This window comes from Diprion similis, chromosome 4, assembly GCF_021155765.1.
Source record: "Diprion similis isolate iyDipSimi1 chromosome 4, iyDipSimi1.1, whole genome shotgun sequence".
In the NCBI taxonomy this organism is placed as follows: Eukaryota; Metazoa; Arthropoda; class Insecta; order Hymenoptera; family Diprionidae; genus Diprion; species Diprion similis.
In genome coordinates this window covers 13,358,418-13,376,979 of record NC_060108.1, presented here as the reverse complement: position 1 = coordinate 13,376,979, position 18,562 = coordinate 13,358,418, and the positions used below count along the sequence as shown (strand labels likewise).

Below are 18,562 nucleotides of genomic sequence, written 5' to 3'. Positions count from 1 at the left end.
AAATCCTAGTAACTTGAATCGACAAAATCCTCAGTTTGCAAGCGTCTATCGGTGAAGAAATTATAACTAAAATATTCATGCCATCATTTCGCGAGGCGTGACATAGTACTAGTATTTCGTTTATACCTAAAATGATCCTACAGCAATAACAAAATTTGAAGCGTGTCAGCGGCGGCCATGTTTTTCGACGTAAAGCAATTTAACAATAAGTACAAACATGTTTTCCGCACAACTTTAGCAAAGTTTCCAGCTGAGATACGCTTATACCCGTCAAACATTTGTATTTAATGGGAATTAATTCTGCATCACAGTTTCGAAATAAAAATACGTAAGTAGGATTGTATTTGTTCCGAGATGAACATGGTTCTTCGCCGAAATCCGAATCCAAGTACGTACACGTGAAATAACAGCTCAACATCGTATAATATTTATTTAAAATACTATAAAATATCACAAGTGTATAATATCCATGAGATATGTGTGGGGGAGATATGTGTGTAGAAGATATGTGTGAGGGAGACATGTGTGTAGAAGATATGTGTGGGGGAGATATGTCACGGACAGTAGCAGTACAGGCGCATTTTAAAGTCATCAACGCAGGCGCTCTGTTTACCGTACAGGTTCAGTCGGCTGATGGATCCGACAAGGGTTTGGCTCAAGTCTTCAGCTCGATGTCGAATGGAGGCCTCAAAAATAGCGTCACCAGGCTGGGTCTGAATCGTAATGGAGTAGTCAGTCGCCGGAGCAGCTTTGTCCGATTTATGAGACTGGGCACCCCACACCTTAGAGTTTAAAATAGACTTGAGCTTCAAAACCGCGCACTGAGGATAGCTTTGCAGCAGGCGGTTCAATTCATTGACCAAAAAGCCAACGGCCTGCTGGACCATGGGGTCAGTGGTCGGGGTACTCTGGCTGAGATGGCACATGCACCATTGGCCAGGAATGCCGGCCATGGAGCAGTTCCGGTGATCAGGAATTGGAAGGAACCAGCTGAGGCCGCGGGGCGTGTTCCTCTCCGTCAATATTCGCCGTGATCTTTCCTTGAGCTTATCTTCCTCGAGTTCCTCCGGCCTCAGGATGTGCTGTAGGGTCTCGTGGAGGTCGAACGGTGTCGTAAGACTCCGTGAGTTTCGTCTGAAGTTGGCCCAAGCGCTAGGAAACTTTTCTCTCCACCACCTCGGTAAAGCGATGAACACGAAGGGTAGCCTCTCTTCCACGTAGCCCTGATAAGTCTGTCGGAAGCTGCCCCACCTAATACCGTGGTCGCTCATTACGATCAGAGCGGTGTGTTCGAGGAGGCCATCGTCGGCTGCTTGGTCGATGAACCGCCGGTAGGACTCGTCGCCGAATTTCGAGTAGGTAACAAAGTCGTGAGTCAAGCTTGCCTGCCAGAAAAAAGCGAAATATGAATCCTTCGCGAACTCCTCAGCGACCTTTCGAGAGTAGGCCAACAGATTGTCGAAGGTCATTCTGGTGCCCACGCACAAGTCCGCGTTCAGCTTGTGCGTGTTGCCGATGCCGTTCTCGGTCGCGATGCAATACGGCCGTAAATAGTAGTCCGTTGGCTCGTTCTTGAATCCGGACTTCAGGTAGTTGAATGTGGTTATACTGCAGGCGTCTTCGCCGAGAACAGTGCGGTACCCTGCGGCGCTGAAGTTGCTCCATATGAAAGGGCAGTCGTCGAATGTTTTCTTCTTCGTAGTCCAGCAAGCGATGGTCAACTCCTCTTCGGACAACCCGGACAGCACGGGTACCAAGTTGGGAAAGGTGTTATCGCCGACCTTGTTGTATCCCATCATCTCCACGGCCCCAAGACCTTGCAGCGCCGCAACGGTCTTCGGCATTGTCCGGTGAAAATTGAGCCTCGAAACCGAATCCAACCCCAAGATGAGGACACTGAGACGCCCGGAACCCGGCCCGGGCGCGGGTGAAGACCCGCACCTATTTTCGACCGACTCCTTACGCGGTACAAACGCATGATAGTCCGTGTACACCTCTTTTCCTTTTCTCTCGCACTTGACCTTGACGAATTCCCCGTCCTTGATCCTGGTCGAGTTAACGAAATTTTGGCACGTTGATTCGTAGCTGGAAGATGAAACCGAAGATCTTAGCATGTAAACTGTTCTGTAGATTCACTCGCTTGCCACGTACCTAATACTGTTGTCATTACCCTCCGATCTCCAGAATTTACTCCAGCAACACTGCACAGGTTCGGTGTCATTGTAGAAATATGCTTTCGCTTTCGGGTCCACGAACAGCGATGTGAGGTTCGAGTCGACCAGGGGTAGGTGAGTGCCGGCATTGCACTGGAACTCCGTCGTTTCCTGGAAGTATCGCCTGATGCTCTCGTCCATCACCTCGAATGATGGAATTCGGCAGCCTGATGTCCGCACGACGAAACCAGGAACCGGACCCATCGGCACATCCGCATCGCTACTATCGACCTCGATCTCATTCTCTAAAGAGTTAACGACTGATTAATTACTCACTTTGCAGAATTATAATAAGAATAATTAATTCAGGACACTTTCGCACTACTGAATGTCAGTATTCCACTGTAAATGGGTGTCAATACTCCCCATTGCTCTACTGTAAATGAATGATAAGTTTTGATAAGGGGTCATCGCGTGCTCTCTCAATTTGACGACAACAATTGATATCAACTGTCATTGAGTGGGAATGCATCAGGGAATTTTACAGTCATTGATAATGAACAAAATGGGACAATGGCGGGCATTGAGACCATACTGCAATCGTCAAAGTCAACCATCAAAACAAAATGGGAATAAACTAGAATTTAACAGTCCATCGATTATACTACAATCATAAACTATAACAAATTAAAAGTTGATCTGTCAGTCGGTAGGAGCTTTCGACTTTGTTCTTCCTGATCAATTCTTAATGTAACATCCGTTGATTTCTTCAAATTACTAATGCCACTTACCTCGGATCAGGTTGTGAAACCGCGGTGTGGAATGAGATGAGATGAATTGTCTGTACGTAAAACTGTTGACTATCACAAGGGAAGCACAGAGGCAAATGAGTAAACCGATAAGCCATTTACGGAGACGAGAATTCCCTCTTTTATCATTGGTTTCAATGAGTACATAATGATTTTCGTCCTGGTCCATGTCCCTAAGAAGTCTGCAGCGTTGATCCGTTTCCACGGTCCCATTATAGCGTGACAGTACCTAGTGCGGCAGAGGAAAGGAAATCGAATAATAATTTCATGCGATCACGGAACATTAAAAATTAGTGCTTAGTGTATACTTTCAATTAATTGCGATTCCGGCGTGGCTATTCAGTCGAATTGTATACTGTGTAATATTAATATCTAATATCAATTATATAATATATATGTATTGGGGTATAATATATATATATATATATATTGGGGTGATTTTGTTTTCGACTATTGTTTTTCAGTCCCCACCTACAAGTTTGTTGGATATGTCGAACAAAAAATTTCCTCAAAGTTATCGCCCTTAATATTAATATTAAGTACCTTCCCTGGGCGTGAAAAGATTTTCCATACAAAATACACCTAAATCGAAATTTTTTTTTTTCAAAATTCCATAACTCAGTGGCATTTTATATTATCACATTGATGAGATGGTACGGCTCACTATAGTTTATTTTTACTTAAAATTCTCGTTTTTTCGTTGTTATCCACGAAATGATCAACTTTACCGAAAAAATGTAAAGTAGAATTTTTTTGGAAATTTAATCTCCTAAAAGAAAGTTCCTCTAGACCTAAATGCTCAGATTAATATTTCTAGGTATATCGAACTTTGACTTACTTGACGTATAAAATTTTTATGGTTTATTATATCAAACGGTTTAAATTATTGATAGTCCATAGGAATTCGATTTTTTTCGATTCGATCCGATCCATTCGATCTGCTCCATTGGATTTATTCCATTTGATTTTATTCAATTTGATTCTTTGGTTCAACCGGTTACGTCAAACAAGCTTCGGTTAGATTAACAAAGTATGGCATTCGATCGATGTAAATTTTTTGATGGCTAAATTCATATACTTATTTTAATTGAAGTACCTAATTTTTCAAGGAACACACGACTTAGAGAAAAAATACATAAACTTCAAATGAAACGTCGTTTAGTTATCTCAATTTGAATGATATATACTTGAAAATGTTCACTTGAATCAATACTTCATCCGATCGTGACAAGAAAGGCTTTTGTTGAATCAAGGAATCCGCTTGACTAAATCACTCCGACAAACTAACTAAATCGAAATTGTTGAATTGAAGTCATCGTTTTTGAAACGAATAAGGGATACTAGATTGAAGCAAATGAACTTCAACAAAATCTATTTTGTTGGTTCACGAATTCTTTTCCCTCCGTGTGGGGACTGAAAAAAATAGTCGGAAAGAAATCATCATAATATATAGTATATGTATATACGGGGCTACTATACTAGGCAACTTAAAAAATGAGAGCACAAGTTATATAATGAGTTTAAATGCACTCTACGTGGAGCTGTTTTCAAAATTTGTTACCAGCATATCAGTCTGACCCTGCAAGAAGACTGGACGTACACCTACCTTCTCATTATACTGATTACCACCGTCCATTTCGTCCCGACTTTGAGAATCGATGAATAGCAATTGTTAGCAGACAGGGCGACACATGCAGCAGCGCGCATTATTATACTTATTTGAATTATTGCTCCGAAAATATCATGCTATTGAACATGGGGTGGAGATATGCGAGGCTCGAAGGCTGTAACGTTGATAGGCTTAATCACTGACCGTTACTTGGAACTACATGTAGTATCAAATGCATTATCACCGAGGAATTGCATCTCCCACTTGCGGTTGCAAATCGTCAATCGGTGGTAGATATCCTTATCCTTAGCGATGTTCAACAGAATTTACTTGCAGGTCGGATAGCTTTATAAATCTTTTCTGCTCTCTATCTACGAATCCTGATTCCCGGGATGCTCGTGCCTAGAAAGAATTATCATTAGTCAAATTTCGATCATACTTCAAAGTGTTCACATTCAAAGAAGAAATTATTTCAATCTAAGAAAAATTACTTGTTTGTAGTAAAATAATAATCTTGCTATCTTGAAAGCAAATAAATAAATTATTCTCTTGTATGAAATTTATAGCCGTAGTTTAAAAACATGAGTTTGAATTTGATATATTTTTGAATAAGCTGTTCTTTCAAATTATACAGTGAATATTTGTTTTACTCAAATACTCAGCAATGAACGTTGTACTTTTTTGAACCTGGACAATTCTGACTTATTTTTTTAAACTCTATAGTCCTTGCTGCATTGTTAGTACCTTTTTATTAACGAAGTCAACTGTTAGTGCAGAAATAAATTATGGATTCTGGTTGACCGACTTCGTTTTCTGCAAGCTGATAAACAATATTGAGGGCATTGGTTCATTCAACAATCATCGTTAAAATCCGCTGAATTGCTAATTCTGCCGAGGTCGAAATCACAGTAGGTTGTGAACCAGCTAATTATCAGCCAATATTTACATCGACTGTAATCTTTGTTTTCTTAATACGAAAATTTTCGTGAGAATATCGCAGCATTACGTAATAACAGTTACTTGCTTTTCAATCGTCAATTGGACTCGTTAAAATGATAATTCAGAAATAAAAAGAAAGAGATACTTGATTTCTTGGTTTCACACTTGTATGCCGCCCAAAAAATTCCTTGAGTTTGAAACCTACATTCTTATTTACGGAATAACCTGATAAATTCTGTATTTTTAATGAAATAGCGATTTTATTCTAATCGAAAAATGTTTATCAAGTAAAACAAATGTTATTCGAATGTCATTTCACGAGATAAAATTTTCTTTATGAAAAACAATAATCTCTCACAAATTCCGAATGAAAAATATGTTATCTTTCACGTGTCTGTTTTAGTCTCGAATTGAATTTACTCGAAAAACAAGAAGTTGAATACAATGAGTAACTTAGCAAAAATCGTAATCTCTGAATCCAGGGTTGAGCAATTCCAAATAAAAAAAAAAAAAAAAAAAAAAAAAAAAAAAAAAAAAAAAAAAAAAAAAAAAAAACTGGTAAAAAAAAATCAAACCACAAAAATCATTAACTATATTCATACATCTGTGCACAAATTTTTCCCGAAGATAAAAAAGTAAGAAATATCCACAAAATTCCACAAGAGATGAGATTTCACCGACAATTACAATTGCACTTTTGGGTTGCACCCCGTTTGCACCTCGCAGAATATTTTTGCGCAAAATTACATCCTATTGTCAGTGATCCGGATGGCCTGGCCATCTCCGAGGGGTGATACAGCCCTTCCACGTGATATCACGGCCAGCCCCTCTGCATTATCTCAAGGATGAAGGGAACGTCACTAAGAACCTTCACTCACCCACTGCTGCGTAGCTCACGCAACAAGCCGAGGGTTGAACCCGGTGAACACGGCGACACGACAACCCGGACTAGCAGGATAGGAATGAGCTTTTAGCACGGGGAAGGCTCGGTCGATGTTAAATACGCGCGCACGCGTTCCAGTTACCAAGGAAATCCCGCCTGCGTGATAACGCAAGTTGGGTGTGTGCATGGCCTTTGAGGCTAAACGCAATCGCAGCTTGACGATTCGGACATCGGGTCACGACTTTTAAAAACTGTTCAACGGGGTCATAGATCGCCCTGAAAGATTTTGCAGGGTGTTGTAATACATGGCTATAGATAAGCTAGATACCGTAAAAATCAAGGAACGCATGTAGATATTATCAGACTACATAGTCTCTATTATTCTAAATTCAACCATGTAAGGTCACAGTGAACTTTTCAACCAATGGGGCTTTTTTTGCCCACGAGTGGTGCTAGTTGTCCAGATGCACACACTCTTGAACACGATTTTTCCAGTACTTAAACCCGTAAAATTGTGGAAATCGGGAGGGTATTACTTAAATCCATCATGCAGGTCGCGGTGGACCCAATCGATAAAAAACTTTAACTCGTCTTGACTATGAAGGTGAAAGTTTTTCCATGAAGAATCACTTTATGATTAAGGAAGCCAGTGTTCGCGTTTGCTGCGACAAAACGGGCCTATATAAATTTATGCATCGTGATAAATGTCTTGCATTTTTCAACTTGGAAGTTCTTTGGAAAAAAAAGAGTTGTTTGATCATTTCCGTGTAATTACAAGAAAAAAATGTCTAATGATCGCAAGATTAATAAACCAGAAAGAGGTAAATCTTCAATGATTCCATTGATCCTTCTGGTATTTTGAGAAACGGTGTTTAATGCGAATCTAAAACGTAACTATAAGGCCATGTTACTCCTGTTTGTCATGTAAGTTAACTATTCATACCGAGTCATAACAAAAATTGGCTTTGAGTCCCAGGTGGAAGTTGAGCCGGAAGTTAGTTATACCCTGCGAGGTCATGCTGAATATGTAATTCAAATTAATAACTTAGACTCAGATAAGACGTTTATCGTAATTGAAAAGTGGGATGAATTATAGCAGATGTGACTATAATCTACGGGATGCAAAAAAAGAAAAGGAGCCAAAACTCGAACCCACAAGTCTTGGTATATCTCAATCACCTTAAATCCGACTTATCGAGTTGTTTCTTCGGCGGACGGATGGATGCAGTAATAAATCGTGACCATAAACGCGGTTTTACATCACGTTACTGTTTTACGCGACTAGTTTAAACGTTGTTCGTATCGTCTTTCAGTCCATTTGATACCCCCTTACTCGAGTTGTGATTTTATGAGCTAATGCAGCTATCTTGACTATTAAAACGCACATATCACAGTTTGAAGCACGTATTTTTCACCTGTCCTCACCAGAGACCAAAACAACACCGTGATTATCGAATGCAGTAAAAATTGAATAGCTCTGATACCAGTTCTGTTATTCACGTTTCCTCATTTCCAGAACCTAAACCGAACGCAACGTGATTTGACAATCTTCGCCGTTTCAACAGCGATGCGCTGAATGTCTGTTGGCAAAACTACCGACTGCAGTTTGTGTCGGCTACTAAAAGGCAGTTTAACTGCCGAGCTGATATACCACCCCAGCCAATCAACCCATTACCAATCTGTAACATAATCATGGCGTGGAATCGAGCACAGTAAATCGTGCACTGCTCATAAGCACCATGTCTTATCAACTTGCACTGTTTGATACTAGGTACATATCGACTTCCCGTCTTATGTTACAATATTTCTGTACCGGCCTTCGCGTCAATGTATGCATGGAAGGAAAGGATTATTTGAGTCAAGTGATATTCGTTTGATATAACTAAATGCTTTAGTCAAATGCGGCGAACGCAATATCTGCTTAATTCGATGAAGTACTTTTGTCGGAAATTTATTACAAAAATCTTTTGCATTTACTGAAAATTAGAGTTATTCGCCCGCACGCAACGTATTATCCAAATAATATCATTTATAATTCTGTTGCCTCTAAATTTTGTGGGATTTACTCGACATATTATGGATAAGACTCGAAAAGTTTTTAATGTATGTGTAGAAGTATAAATCGAACATGTTTTAAAGGTTATTATTTATTTGTAGTCACTCTCAATTGCGATAACTCGAACTTTGGTAATGAGCTTCCTTCGTAAAAGGTCTGATAACATTTATCTTACGTTATTCGTGTCTAACTTCCCATTCGCCTACCCGGTGCTACAACTATCGCTGAAGCCACTTCCGTAGCGAGAAACTTAACCGGCTAGTCGCCGTTGAGGATACTAATATACCGATATTTACGATGAATATATTATCTACTTGATTCAAAGCATGTGGCGTTTTTTTTTTGGTTATTTATTTATTTGCAGTCAATATCAATTTGGCTGACTCGAGACTTGGCTTAATGCTCTCATCAGTTTTAATTGGCTTGAGGACAAGTTTCTTTCCCGTCATCGATGAAAGTCTTCCCAGTGAACTACCCGGTTTTATAAATACCTCCGAAGCTACTTCCGTAGCGAGAAAGTTCGCCACCAAGTGGCCGTTTGTAGTACTAGTACCCTCATGCTTACGGTGAATATATTCTGTACTTGTTTCAAAGCATGTGGTGTTTATTTTACTTCTTCAACAAATTATTGCAACTGATTCAGCCGCTTACGCCAACTAAGCTCCGGTTAGATTAACAAAGTATGGCATTCGATCGATGAAAATTATTTGATGGCTAAATTCATATACTTATTTTAATTGAAGTACCCAATTGTTTCTGTTACCGCGAAGATGCGACTTGGAGGAACAATACATGAACTTCGAATGAGATATTTGGTTGACTCTATTTCGGAAACACATCAAAAAGTTCACCGAAGGAATCAATACTCCACTCGATCGCAAGATCAAGAAATTCGCTTGACTAAATCACTTTGATAAACTAACTGAATAGAAATTGTTGAATTGCAGTCATCGTAGTTGCAACAAATAAAGTATACTAAATTGAAGTGATGGAACTCCAATGAAATCTATCTTCTTGGTTCAAGAATTCCTTTCCCTCCTCATGATCCTTCATGATTCATGATTATGATATTATACTGTTATGCATTGACGAAAGCTTCCATCACGATACACACCATGCAGCTACTGAGGCTTTCGGCATTTTGGAATTCCATATATAAAACTTGTCACGACGAGTGCAGTCATGGCTGTATTCCAAACTGGTAGACGATGATCTTCAAGTGCTCGGTAGGGTATGAAACTGGCTTTTCAATCACAATATGCAGTGTAATCGCGGAACTCCTCACTTTCGTCTTCCACAACTACCAGCAAACGAATCGAGAAGCAAGCTGCGAAGTTGACAAGTTTTATTTGACGAAGATTAATCAACCAAAGTTTAAAGTAGCATGAATATTTAACGGCTTGCAGTGTGCAGATGACCGTATAATCAGAAAAATGTTATAGCTTGCGAATCCGTTTCACTCTTCTACATATAGCAATGCTTGAAGGAACGTCGAACGTTGACAAAAGCTCATGTAATATGCACTTCGGTGATAACGTTTCATAGAGGAAAACTACACGCTTACACTCTTACTTCGTTTTTAAACTTGAATCATGCGCACACGCGAGCAGTCGACAATTGCTGATTGGGTCAGTAAGCGGCTTAATTAAGATTTTCAACTGCTTGCATTCTTTACTGAAAATTTCCATGTGATAAATCATAAAATGCTAAGGGAGAATTCAGCCTGTAATTTATACAAGACTTATTATATTTTATAAGAAACTACAAAAGCACGAATCATCAGATATCACAAATATGTCAGATCCACTTCAGATCAAAAATCATATATTCAACTACACAATTGACGTATGATTTTTTATCTAGTATACCTGATGATTCGTAGTTTTGTCATTTAACTTGTGATTTTATATATATTATATCGTATTTATAAGGTAAATCACGTAATAAATTACACTCTGCACTGTGTCGTAACAGTTTCTGATTTATCATATGAACATTTACAATAGAGTTTAAGACGGTTCTGTCATGACGCTAACTTTCTCACGATCTTGAAGCGACTAGTTCTTTGAACAATATTCAACCTGGTTGATCTTGGAACACTGAACCACGGCACTGGTTAGGTGGGATAATATTCTTTCACGAATAATATTACTTCATGATCCTGACTTCCTGTTTGTAAGATCACTTTGAGCCACTTTAGAGCCACAAAGGAGTTTCAGCCAGTTTCATTGATAAGGGCTAGAAGTGTATTATATAGCATTATGAATTTCTCGCCATCATAATAATAATGGTTTATTGTTGAAGTTATATAGATATAATGATTCGTTAACGTACTTATCATCTAAAATGGTAGGGTATTATGTATATATGTAATTATATAATCATATTTATACACGGATTATACAATATGTACAGAAAATTTGAAGCGAATTTCATTCACAAGCGGTACTATATTATTATTGTTATCATTATCATTATTATTACTGTTTTATTATTTCCGTTATTATTATTGTTATTGTTATTATTTTTCAATTCATTTTTTTTTGTGTTTTTTTTTTTACTTTTTTTTTTTTTTTTGCTTTTGGACAGTGAGCGCGAACCACGATCATTTTTCATTAACATCATCATTATTCATTATGCATTTTCACAGATTCTATAATACATATACGTGATTAAATATTATACGTATAGCCGTTTGTTTGAAGTGTCGTTCAATCCCTAACACGTACAATATCGGTACAGGTCAGCAGAAATTATTTTTATTTACTGATGAACCTACGCAGCGTGCGTCGTTTATAGATGTCTTATATATGTTATGTATAGTCACGCATGATTCGTCAGTATGCACTATATCAAACGTCGCTAGAATAGAATTATTTTATTTTTTTATTATTGTTTTTTTTTTTTTTTGTTTGTTTTGAATGTTTTTTCTTATTTATCTTATAAATCTTACATACTAGCAGTACGTATAGTGCTACGTTATACAACGTTTACATCGATAATAATGCGTTCTAGCTTATTTATTTAAGTTACTATTATATATGTTTATGCTAAACGTATTTTACGTAGGTGTACGCGCCTTGTATTATATGTATATTTATATGTATATCTGTAGGTATGACTTATTTAATATCTTAATTATCTATAAATATTTTATATACAATACATTTTTTTTTCTTTAATTGCACATAGACGAAGGACTGTTTTTCCAAAGACAGCTGTCGACTTACGCACTGCACGTGTGAACAAAGCGGAAGATGGGCGTGTTTTTCAATATTGGAATCACTGACAAACACCCGAATAACATATCGTATGGCATATCATTAGCTGAAATGCATCGTTTTTCACTTTGTTCGCGCGGACGCCTGTAACGTGTATCTCATTATTATACGTATGTATTACATGTGTATGATGTGTGTGAGAGAGTGTGTGCGTGTGTGTGTGGGTGTTAAAAATTTTCACTTTGCTACATTTATTGGTTTTTGCTCGGTTTTTTTTTTTCCGTGTTTCACCTGTTCACTTTTTCTACAGTTTCCACAAGAGTGTGAATTTAATTGTAATACGTAGAAGGGTTCTCTTTATCCCCCGATTAGGTAAAACTGCTTATCGTCATAATTTATATAATGTATGATAATGTGGTACTGTCTGATTTTTTATAAAAAGAAAAATGACAGTTGTTGGGGAATTTAAAATTAACGTCATTAGCCTCTTTGCGTACGTATTTTTTTGCATATAGTATTGTGTATCTTATAAGGGGCTCATTCGCGTATATACGACTATTTATAGTTAGTCATATTACTTATTATCCAACATATAAATATATTCCGATTTTTTCAGTTTTTTTTTTTTTTTTCTTTTTGTCTTGTTTTTCTTTTCAATTATATTTCATTTATTCTATTCTTTCTTGCAAGTAGAAAATTTTCGATATGCTTTTGTAATTGCAGCAGTCTGACGGACTCCGGAATTTTTGGAAATTATCTATACCTATTCCACACTCGTGAATCGAGTGCAGAAAGTGCACTTATTGAAATCTATATTCATGATTTTTCTTTCAATCAATCATAACAGAGATTTTAACTGAAAGTTAACGCAAAAATTGATTTATCGTCGCGCCAGCTGCTCGCAGAGATAAATGTTAGTATATATTATATATATATATATTTATATATTATTGCTCGTGAAATACATTGTATTCAACAAATATTCAGAGTTTTTTAATGAGATGAATGATTTTAGTTTATCATCTGATCGAATTAGGTCGTGATTATCGGTGCCAGCACCAATTTCCTGAGATCTATGATGAATTTTGACACTTTTGCGTCGGTTCCATTGAACTAAATTTCTTTCATATACAATTTTCCGTTATGGAAATGGGCATGGAGAGAAAAGAATATGAATTACTGTGACAGCGTATTTCTCGAGCAATAGTATGTTCTGAATATCGCCTTGATTTGATTATCAATTGTATATAATATTTTGAGAACAAAATTATAGACTATAATATCATTATTATTATTATTACGTCGTAATAGTGGAGTAAAAATTTCTTATATATTTCTTCATGACATATTGAGTTATTTTATAAGAGATTGTTTTTAACTATGTCCTTAGCTTTTTTATTGTTTGTTCTCAGACGGTTGAATTATTCGGTTCACAAATTTTAAATCACATAAATATTATATGCAATTCATGTTGCTAGTTCCCGAAAGAACAACGAAAGAAGCTTCTAATAACGTTAATATAGTTAAGAAATTATTGTTAAAAAATACTCCAAAACGCCACTGAGATAAAAATAATAAATACGAAGAGAAAATGGTAGAGCTAAAATTTATTTCGTGGCTACGAAGAATCACTCAAGAAAAGAAAGAATATTAATGGTTTGTACCGTAGATTATGATGAATTTAGAGGTCTATCGACACACAGCATATAAATTACATCGTAGGAGTCGTAAGAAATGAAGATCAAATTGAATGAATCAAATATAAATTAAAAAAAGAAAAACTACTATCATAATAACAGATTCAATTTTTTACCGATATTGAGACCTATTACACGTTGCAGATGTAAAATGAGTGGAAAAAAAATAAGGAAAAAAATATCAATAACAATTTGATAGAGTCTAATAAAAATTTCTATGTGCTACATAACATTCTTTATAATAACGAAATAATTCAACGTAACAATTATGCAATCGTGATAATATAAATCGACGAACGTTGTGAAAATCGACGGATAATAATTAGGGTGGTTCATTTCTTGACTTTTTTTATTAAGCTGCCACTCGAAAAATTTTGACAACTACTGAAAAACAATTGTCGTAAAACCTGGAAGAAGTAGGAAGATATTTATAGGTCGCTACCGATTATTTAAATATTTTTTATTTATTTTCATGTATACACCTTATAATTGATTTAACTTTTATTTGAAAATTGGTACAATTAATTCTTCACCAATCAAGAGCAAACTGTAAAAGGATTAATTGTCTTCGAAAAATTTGGAGATCAGTTTATCTTACCAAAAAAGGAGTATCACATCATCTTAAAGTTCCCGTTTCGTTTTCAGTACTGAGTTTTATGAGCAAAAAAATAAACGTTTACATACAAAAGTCCGTAAGGTGTACACATAAAAATAAATGAAAAATATTACAGTCATTGGTAGCGACCTCTAAATATTTTCCTACCTCCTCCAGGTTCTACGACAATGTTTTTTCTTTTCTTTTTTCAATACTTGTCACAAATTTGCCGAGTGGCAACTTGAAAAAAAAGTTAAAAAATGAACGAGCCTAATAATGAGATATCGTGATTATACCAGACGAGTAAAATAAATAATTGAAAAAAAAAAATACATATAATATAAGTTGACGTCACCGTTTGAGTTTTACATTGCTTATTATAATGCAAAATTGGATATTAATTAATGAACTTTGATGTTAATTTATACAGCTTAAATTCGCGCTAATCAATTGTGTGTTTGTTTAATCGTGTTCAATGTAAAAGTGGAAGTAATTGTCACGGTCCAAGTTCTTCTCTGTCGTCTCCAGTTGAAAAAAAAAAATTAAAAAAATGATACTTCTTTTCATCGTTTGAATTATTATATTCAAATTCAAAGAAGTACTTCAGATTCTAGACTCAATTTAACTCTCCAGCTAATCGATCACTCAAATTAATAATAATAACGATAGTAAAAATAATAACAATAATAATAGTAATAATGGTAATGCTATAATACAGAATTTATAAGTACATTGGTTTAATGATTGCAGGCTGCTCCTCTCATATATATCACAGCGAGGGGTGCCGCCGGGCCCGCCTCAACCTTATCAGCGCTTTCCGATGAAATTTCTCATGCGATTCCCCTGCATTCCTTCACATATCGCGATGTAATAATATCTATTATCTTACACTACTATAGTGTATAATATGATCGCGGATCGATACCAAGCATTCTCACTTCAACTTTATCTCTCATTCACTCAAATTTTCATAAAATTACAGATTCACACTACGTTTCATACTCTCCCTCTCTTCCACGCACACACACACACGCGTAATAATGTAACCTAGTAAGTAAAACACTGCGCCGATTATAGAATGCGTGTGATTATGGTGAACGGATAATTTACTCGTACTATAACAATAATAATAATAATAATAATAATAACAATAATATGATAATTATACAATAATGTAATAATGTACAATGCGCGCCAGTGTGTCATTTATCTGTGTTTGTGTGTTTGTGTGTGTGTGGGTGTGCTTCTTGTCATTCAGTTTTACTCTTGTCATGGTATTTATAATAAATCATAGGTCTCGGAGACATGTCTGCACTTACCCTAGGTGGGACCATCACTCTCGTGGACGGTCTTAAAGAAGGTCCCTCGTACGCGGCGCCACTTGTCTTACGGCTCGTCCTCGCCGGGCGTAGCTCAGTCTAGGCACCGCGCCAAGGTGTCGACCCTCGTTTACGATACGATTACACCTTATTTATATACGTTATGCATCGCTATGTTATATACTATATGTATATAATGTTATATTTACACATAAAACGTCTCTGTCAGACAAGGCCTTCATGTCACCATCTGTGCAGTTTCACGACATAGTATTTGCAGCTTTTGTAAGCTCTTACAAAAGGGATATGTCGAATTTTATTAAAATAACGTCACAAAGAGAAGCGTTCAATTTAAATCCCATCATAGCCGTATAAACCGAAGAACACCGACTTTTGGAATAAGATTGTACTTCTTGTACACTTTTAAAGAGGGCTGCGCAATGTCCTACGACACTTCATTGTATCGCCGCATGCGGAACACTCTTGCATCGAGTGTGACGGAAGTCGTGACATGAAGACCCTGTGCATATTGCAAGGAAAGATAAATAAAAAAAAAATAAAAATAAAAAACAAAAAAAAACGACACATTTCTTTTAAACAGGTCCTGAACTTTGCAAAGATTCAGGGGACCTAAGCCAAGCTAGACTTAGCATATGATTCGTGGGCAATAATTTACACTTTTAAGACTAGTCTGATAATAGGAACATGGTGTCTTCATCGTTACAACATCAACTCGAGCCGTTCGTATATTCAGCATTCGCGTGGAAAAAATAGAAACAAACAAAAACCGACTAAATCAAAACAGGGGGTAGAACTCTGCGTTGATGCGAATGCTTTAGGTGCAGGGGGTTTCTGACCCTAGTCCTTAAGGCTGCGAGTCTCTGCGAAATACTTCTGAGCAACGAGACGTTATGCATGCAGAGTTCGTTCGCCAGTTCCGGATTCCATCCGGAATTGGATAGTACACTCATTCTCAGTCGCGGGTCGAGCTTTCCGGGTTCGAAAACGCTCACGCGGCGAGACCTTCACCCCTCGGTGGAGGTGGGGGTGGAAGTCGCGGTGCTGAGGGCGTCGAGTCGTCGTCAGACCTCGAAGGCGCTTCCCTCTCGAAGTGGCGCTGAAGCGACTCACCGCCGCCGCCACCGCCGCCCCCGACGACGCTGCTGCCCCAGACCGGAACGCTCGCCGAGTTCTGGTTACCCGTGTTCGATGACGGCGTTCCCGGCGAATGCGACGGCGAAGGAGTTCGAAACAGCATCGACCCCGTCGGCAATGACGATTTACCTTCCCCCAGGGGCCCGTTGCTCGGCGCCATCGGCTGCTTCTCCAGCGGGAAACCCGCGCCGTAAACGGATCCGAAGAGTCCTGCGTATTTGTTCGCGCCTCCATGGTGCGGCGGCAAACCGTTGCTGTTCTGGATCACGGATATTTCGTTCAGCTGAAATTGAAAATATATGGTTTAGGAACGTTGCTTAGTAAAGTCAATAATTACTCCCTTGAGTCCAAACACGTCCCTAATATTATGGAAAGGCAGCTTTCAATATAGGCAGGCTTTTACGTAAATTATATCTAAATTCTGATAAGCTCTAATCGATTACCAACCTTTTGCTGAACACCGTTAAGGAATGGTGCGGGTAGGTATGGGTAAAAAAGGTCTGGCCTCCGCTGGAGAAACTCCGAGTCTTTCGGAGTGATTGGTAGCGGCGGTAGGTCCAACGACATGCGACGTCCTCGACGGGAGGCACCATTCGTCCACATATGGGTCCCCATGTGAACCTGCAACAAGATTAACCACGTTCGGATCTTCAGAGGATATTGGTCTCGGTGTAGAATTTCTACTTAACGGCAATTGATAAGATTTAAGCAGACGTGGTGTTACATGGCTGAAGATTTGCGAGCGAGAAGTAGAGGGAGAAAAGTTATAAGAAATGTCGAAGCTAGATAGAACAAAGTTTGCGGTAGAAGCGGTAGACCTACCTTGAGGTTCCCCTTGGTCGTGAAGGCCTTCTGACAGACGGTGCATCGGAACGGTTTGTCACCGGTGTGAGTTCTCATGTGGATCTGGAGAGCCGATGACGACGAGAAGTTCTTATTGCAAACTTGGCACAAATGCTTGCTGGACATGCCTGCGAACACACACACTGACGCTAAACTCACCCTGCAGCTTCCAAGCTTTCTGAAGGTAGTGGACTTTGCCGTGGCAGTCACTCGGCATCGTTACGACAAATTCTTTACAATATACCATTCTCAACTGGACTTTGGGTATACAAAAATTATATGTATATGTACGTATAATACATGTATAGCCAAGCACCAGGCTGGTCAGTATGTCAGTGATGTTAGACGCGGGAAAATGGGTATAGAAGAAAGATTTTTAATGAGTGAGTATAAGCAGTATAAATCATACTTGAGATCAAATGTACACAGAAATGAAAATGTGTATTAATTAAAGCCTTGCTTCAAGAAATGGGAAATAATGATCTTCCTTTCTTTTCTTTAAATTTCTTCGTAACAAAAGAAAAACAAAGTAATATCTTTAACCGCGTCACGCCCGCAATGCGAACTCGAAGCGAAGAAGGGTGTTTTCCACTTACTGGGCGGTCTTTTTGGCGCGGGTAAATCACCTTCTGGCGGTGATCTCTTCACGGGGACAGCTGACTCCATGGCGAGTGGTGGCATCGGCGGAGGTGGCGGTGGCGGGGGTGGAGGTGGCGGTGGTAAGCTGGAGTCATCGGAGCACATTGGACTCCTGGACGTCTCCTGCTCCTGTATGACCTGCTGGTGCTGTTGTTGCTGCTGTTGTTGCTGTTGCTGCTGTTGCTGCTGCTGCTGACCGGCCGATTTCGAATCGCTGAACAGATGAGGTGGCATGTCGCGTATCTTATGAGTCAACATGTGCTGCTTCATATTTCCCTGCAGATCAAAACGTTACACAATTGTCAGGTTGCTCCAGGAACTGTTAGACATGTACTGAAAATCAGATTGAGGTTTCGGGGAATTTTATAATTCGAGATAGAACGATGGTTTCGTTCAATCACAGGTTCGGTTCACGTTCAAGCTCATCATAGTTGTGTTCCCACGATTCCATATTTAAAAATTTCTGTTCCTACTATCCCACGGTTGGGATACATAGGGTTGATATACGACATCGGATTTCCATGCACCCCGACGTACAGAGGTAGCTTGTGCAGTTAGGCGGATTATATAAGTTTAACGTGTTATTGCAGTGATTGATCCAACAAGTCACTGTTTTGGCAGTTTTGAGTCGATGATGAATCATC

The 18,562-nt window shown here is 38.3% G+C and overlaps 2 protein-coding genes across 9 annotated transcripts in view; both read right to left on the bottom strand.

Moving 5' to 3' along the window:
• Positions 1-404: 404 nt before the first annotated feature.
• Positions 405-9,693, bottom strand: LOC124405512. Of its 7 annotated transcripts, none has more exons than XM_046880456.1 (6): positions 5,316-5,377; positions 4,569-4,973; positions 2,945-3,191; positions 2,152-2,458; positions 537-2,085; positions 405-483 (listed from the first exon to the last, which is right to left on the bottom strand). In XM_046880456.1, the coding sequence occupies exons 2-5, from the start codon at positions 4,596-4,598 to the stop codon at positions 555-557; spliced, it is 2,115 nt and encodes a 704-aa protein (XP_046736412.1). In that variant the 5' UTR covers positions 4,599-4,973; positions 5,316-5,377; the 3' UTR covers positions 405-483; positions 537-554. The 7 variants fall into 7 exon arrangements, with proteins under 7 accessions (XP_046736412.1, XP_046736416.1, XP_046736413.1 ...); XM_046880460.1 differs by lacking the exon at positions 405-483 and having other exon boundaries at positions 490-2,085; positions 4,569-4,746; positions 4,816-4,973; XM_046880457.1 differs by lacking the exons at positions 405-483; positions 5,316-5,377 and adding an exon at positions 9,564-9,693 and having other exon boundaries at positions 490-2,085.
• Positions 9,694-15,873: 6,180 nt separating this feature from the next.
• The window catches only part of LOC124405510 (homeotic protein spalt-major), a 55,567-nt gene continuing 52,878 nt past the window's right edge, over positions 15,874-18,562 (bottom strand). For both annotated transcript variants that reach the window (XM_046880454.1, XM_046880455.1), the window contains 4 exons: positions 17,876-18,194; positions 17,259-17,407; positions 16,884-17,057; positions 15,874-16,719 (listed from right to left, as the gene is read on the bottom strand). In XM_046880454.1, coding sequence (XP_046736410.1) covers positions 16,291-16,719; positions 16,884-17,057; positions 17,259-17,407; positions 17,876-18,194 — 1,071 coding nt within the window. In that variant the 3' untranslated portion in view covers positions 15,874-16,290. The remainder of the gene's footprint in view (positions 16,720-16,883; positions 17,058-17,258; positions 17,408-17,875; positions 18,195-18,562) is intronic.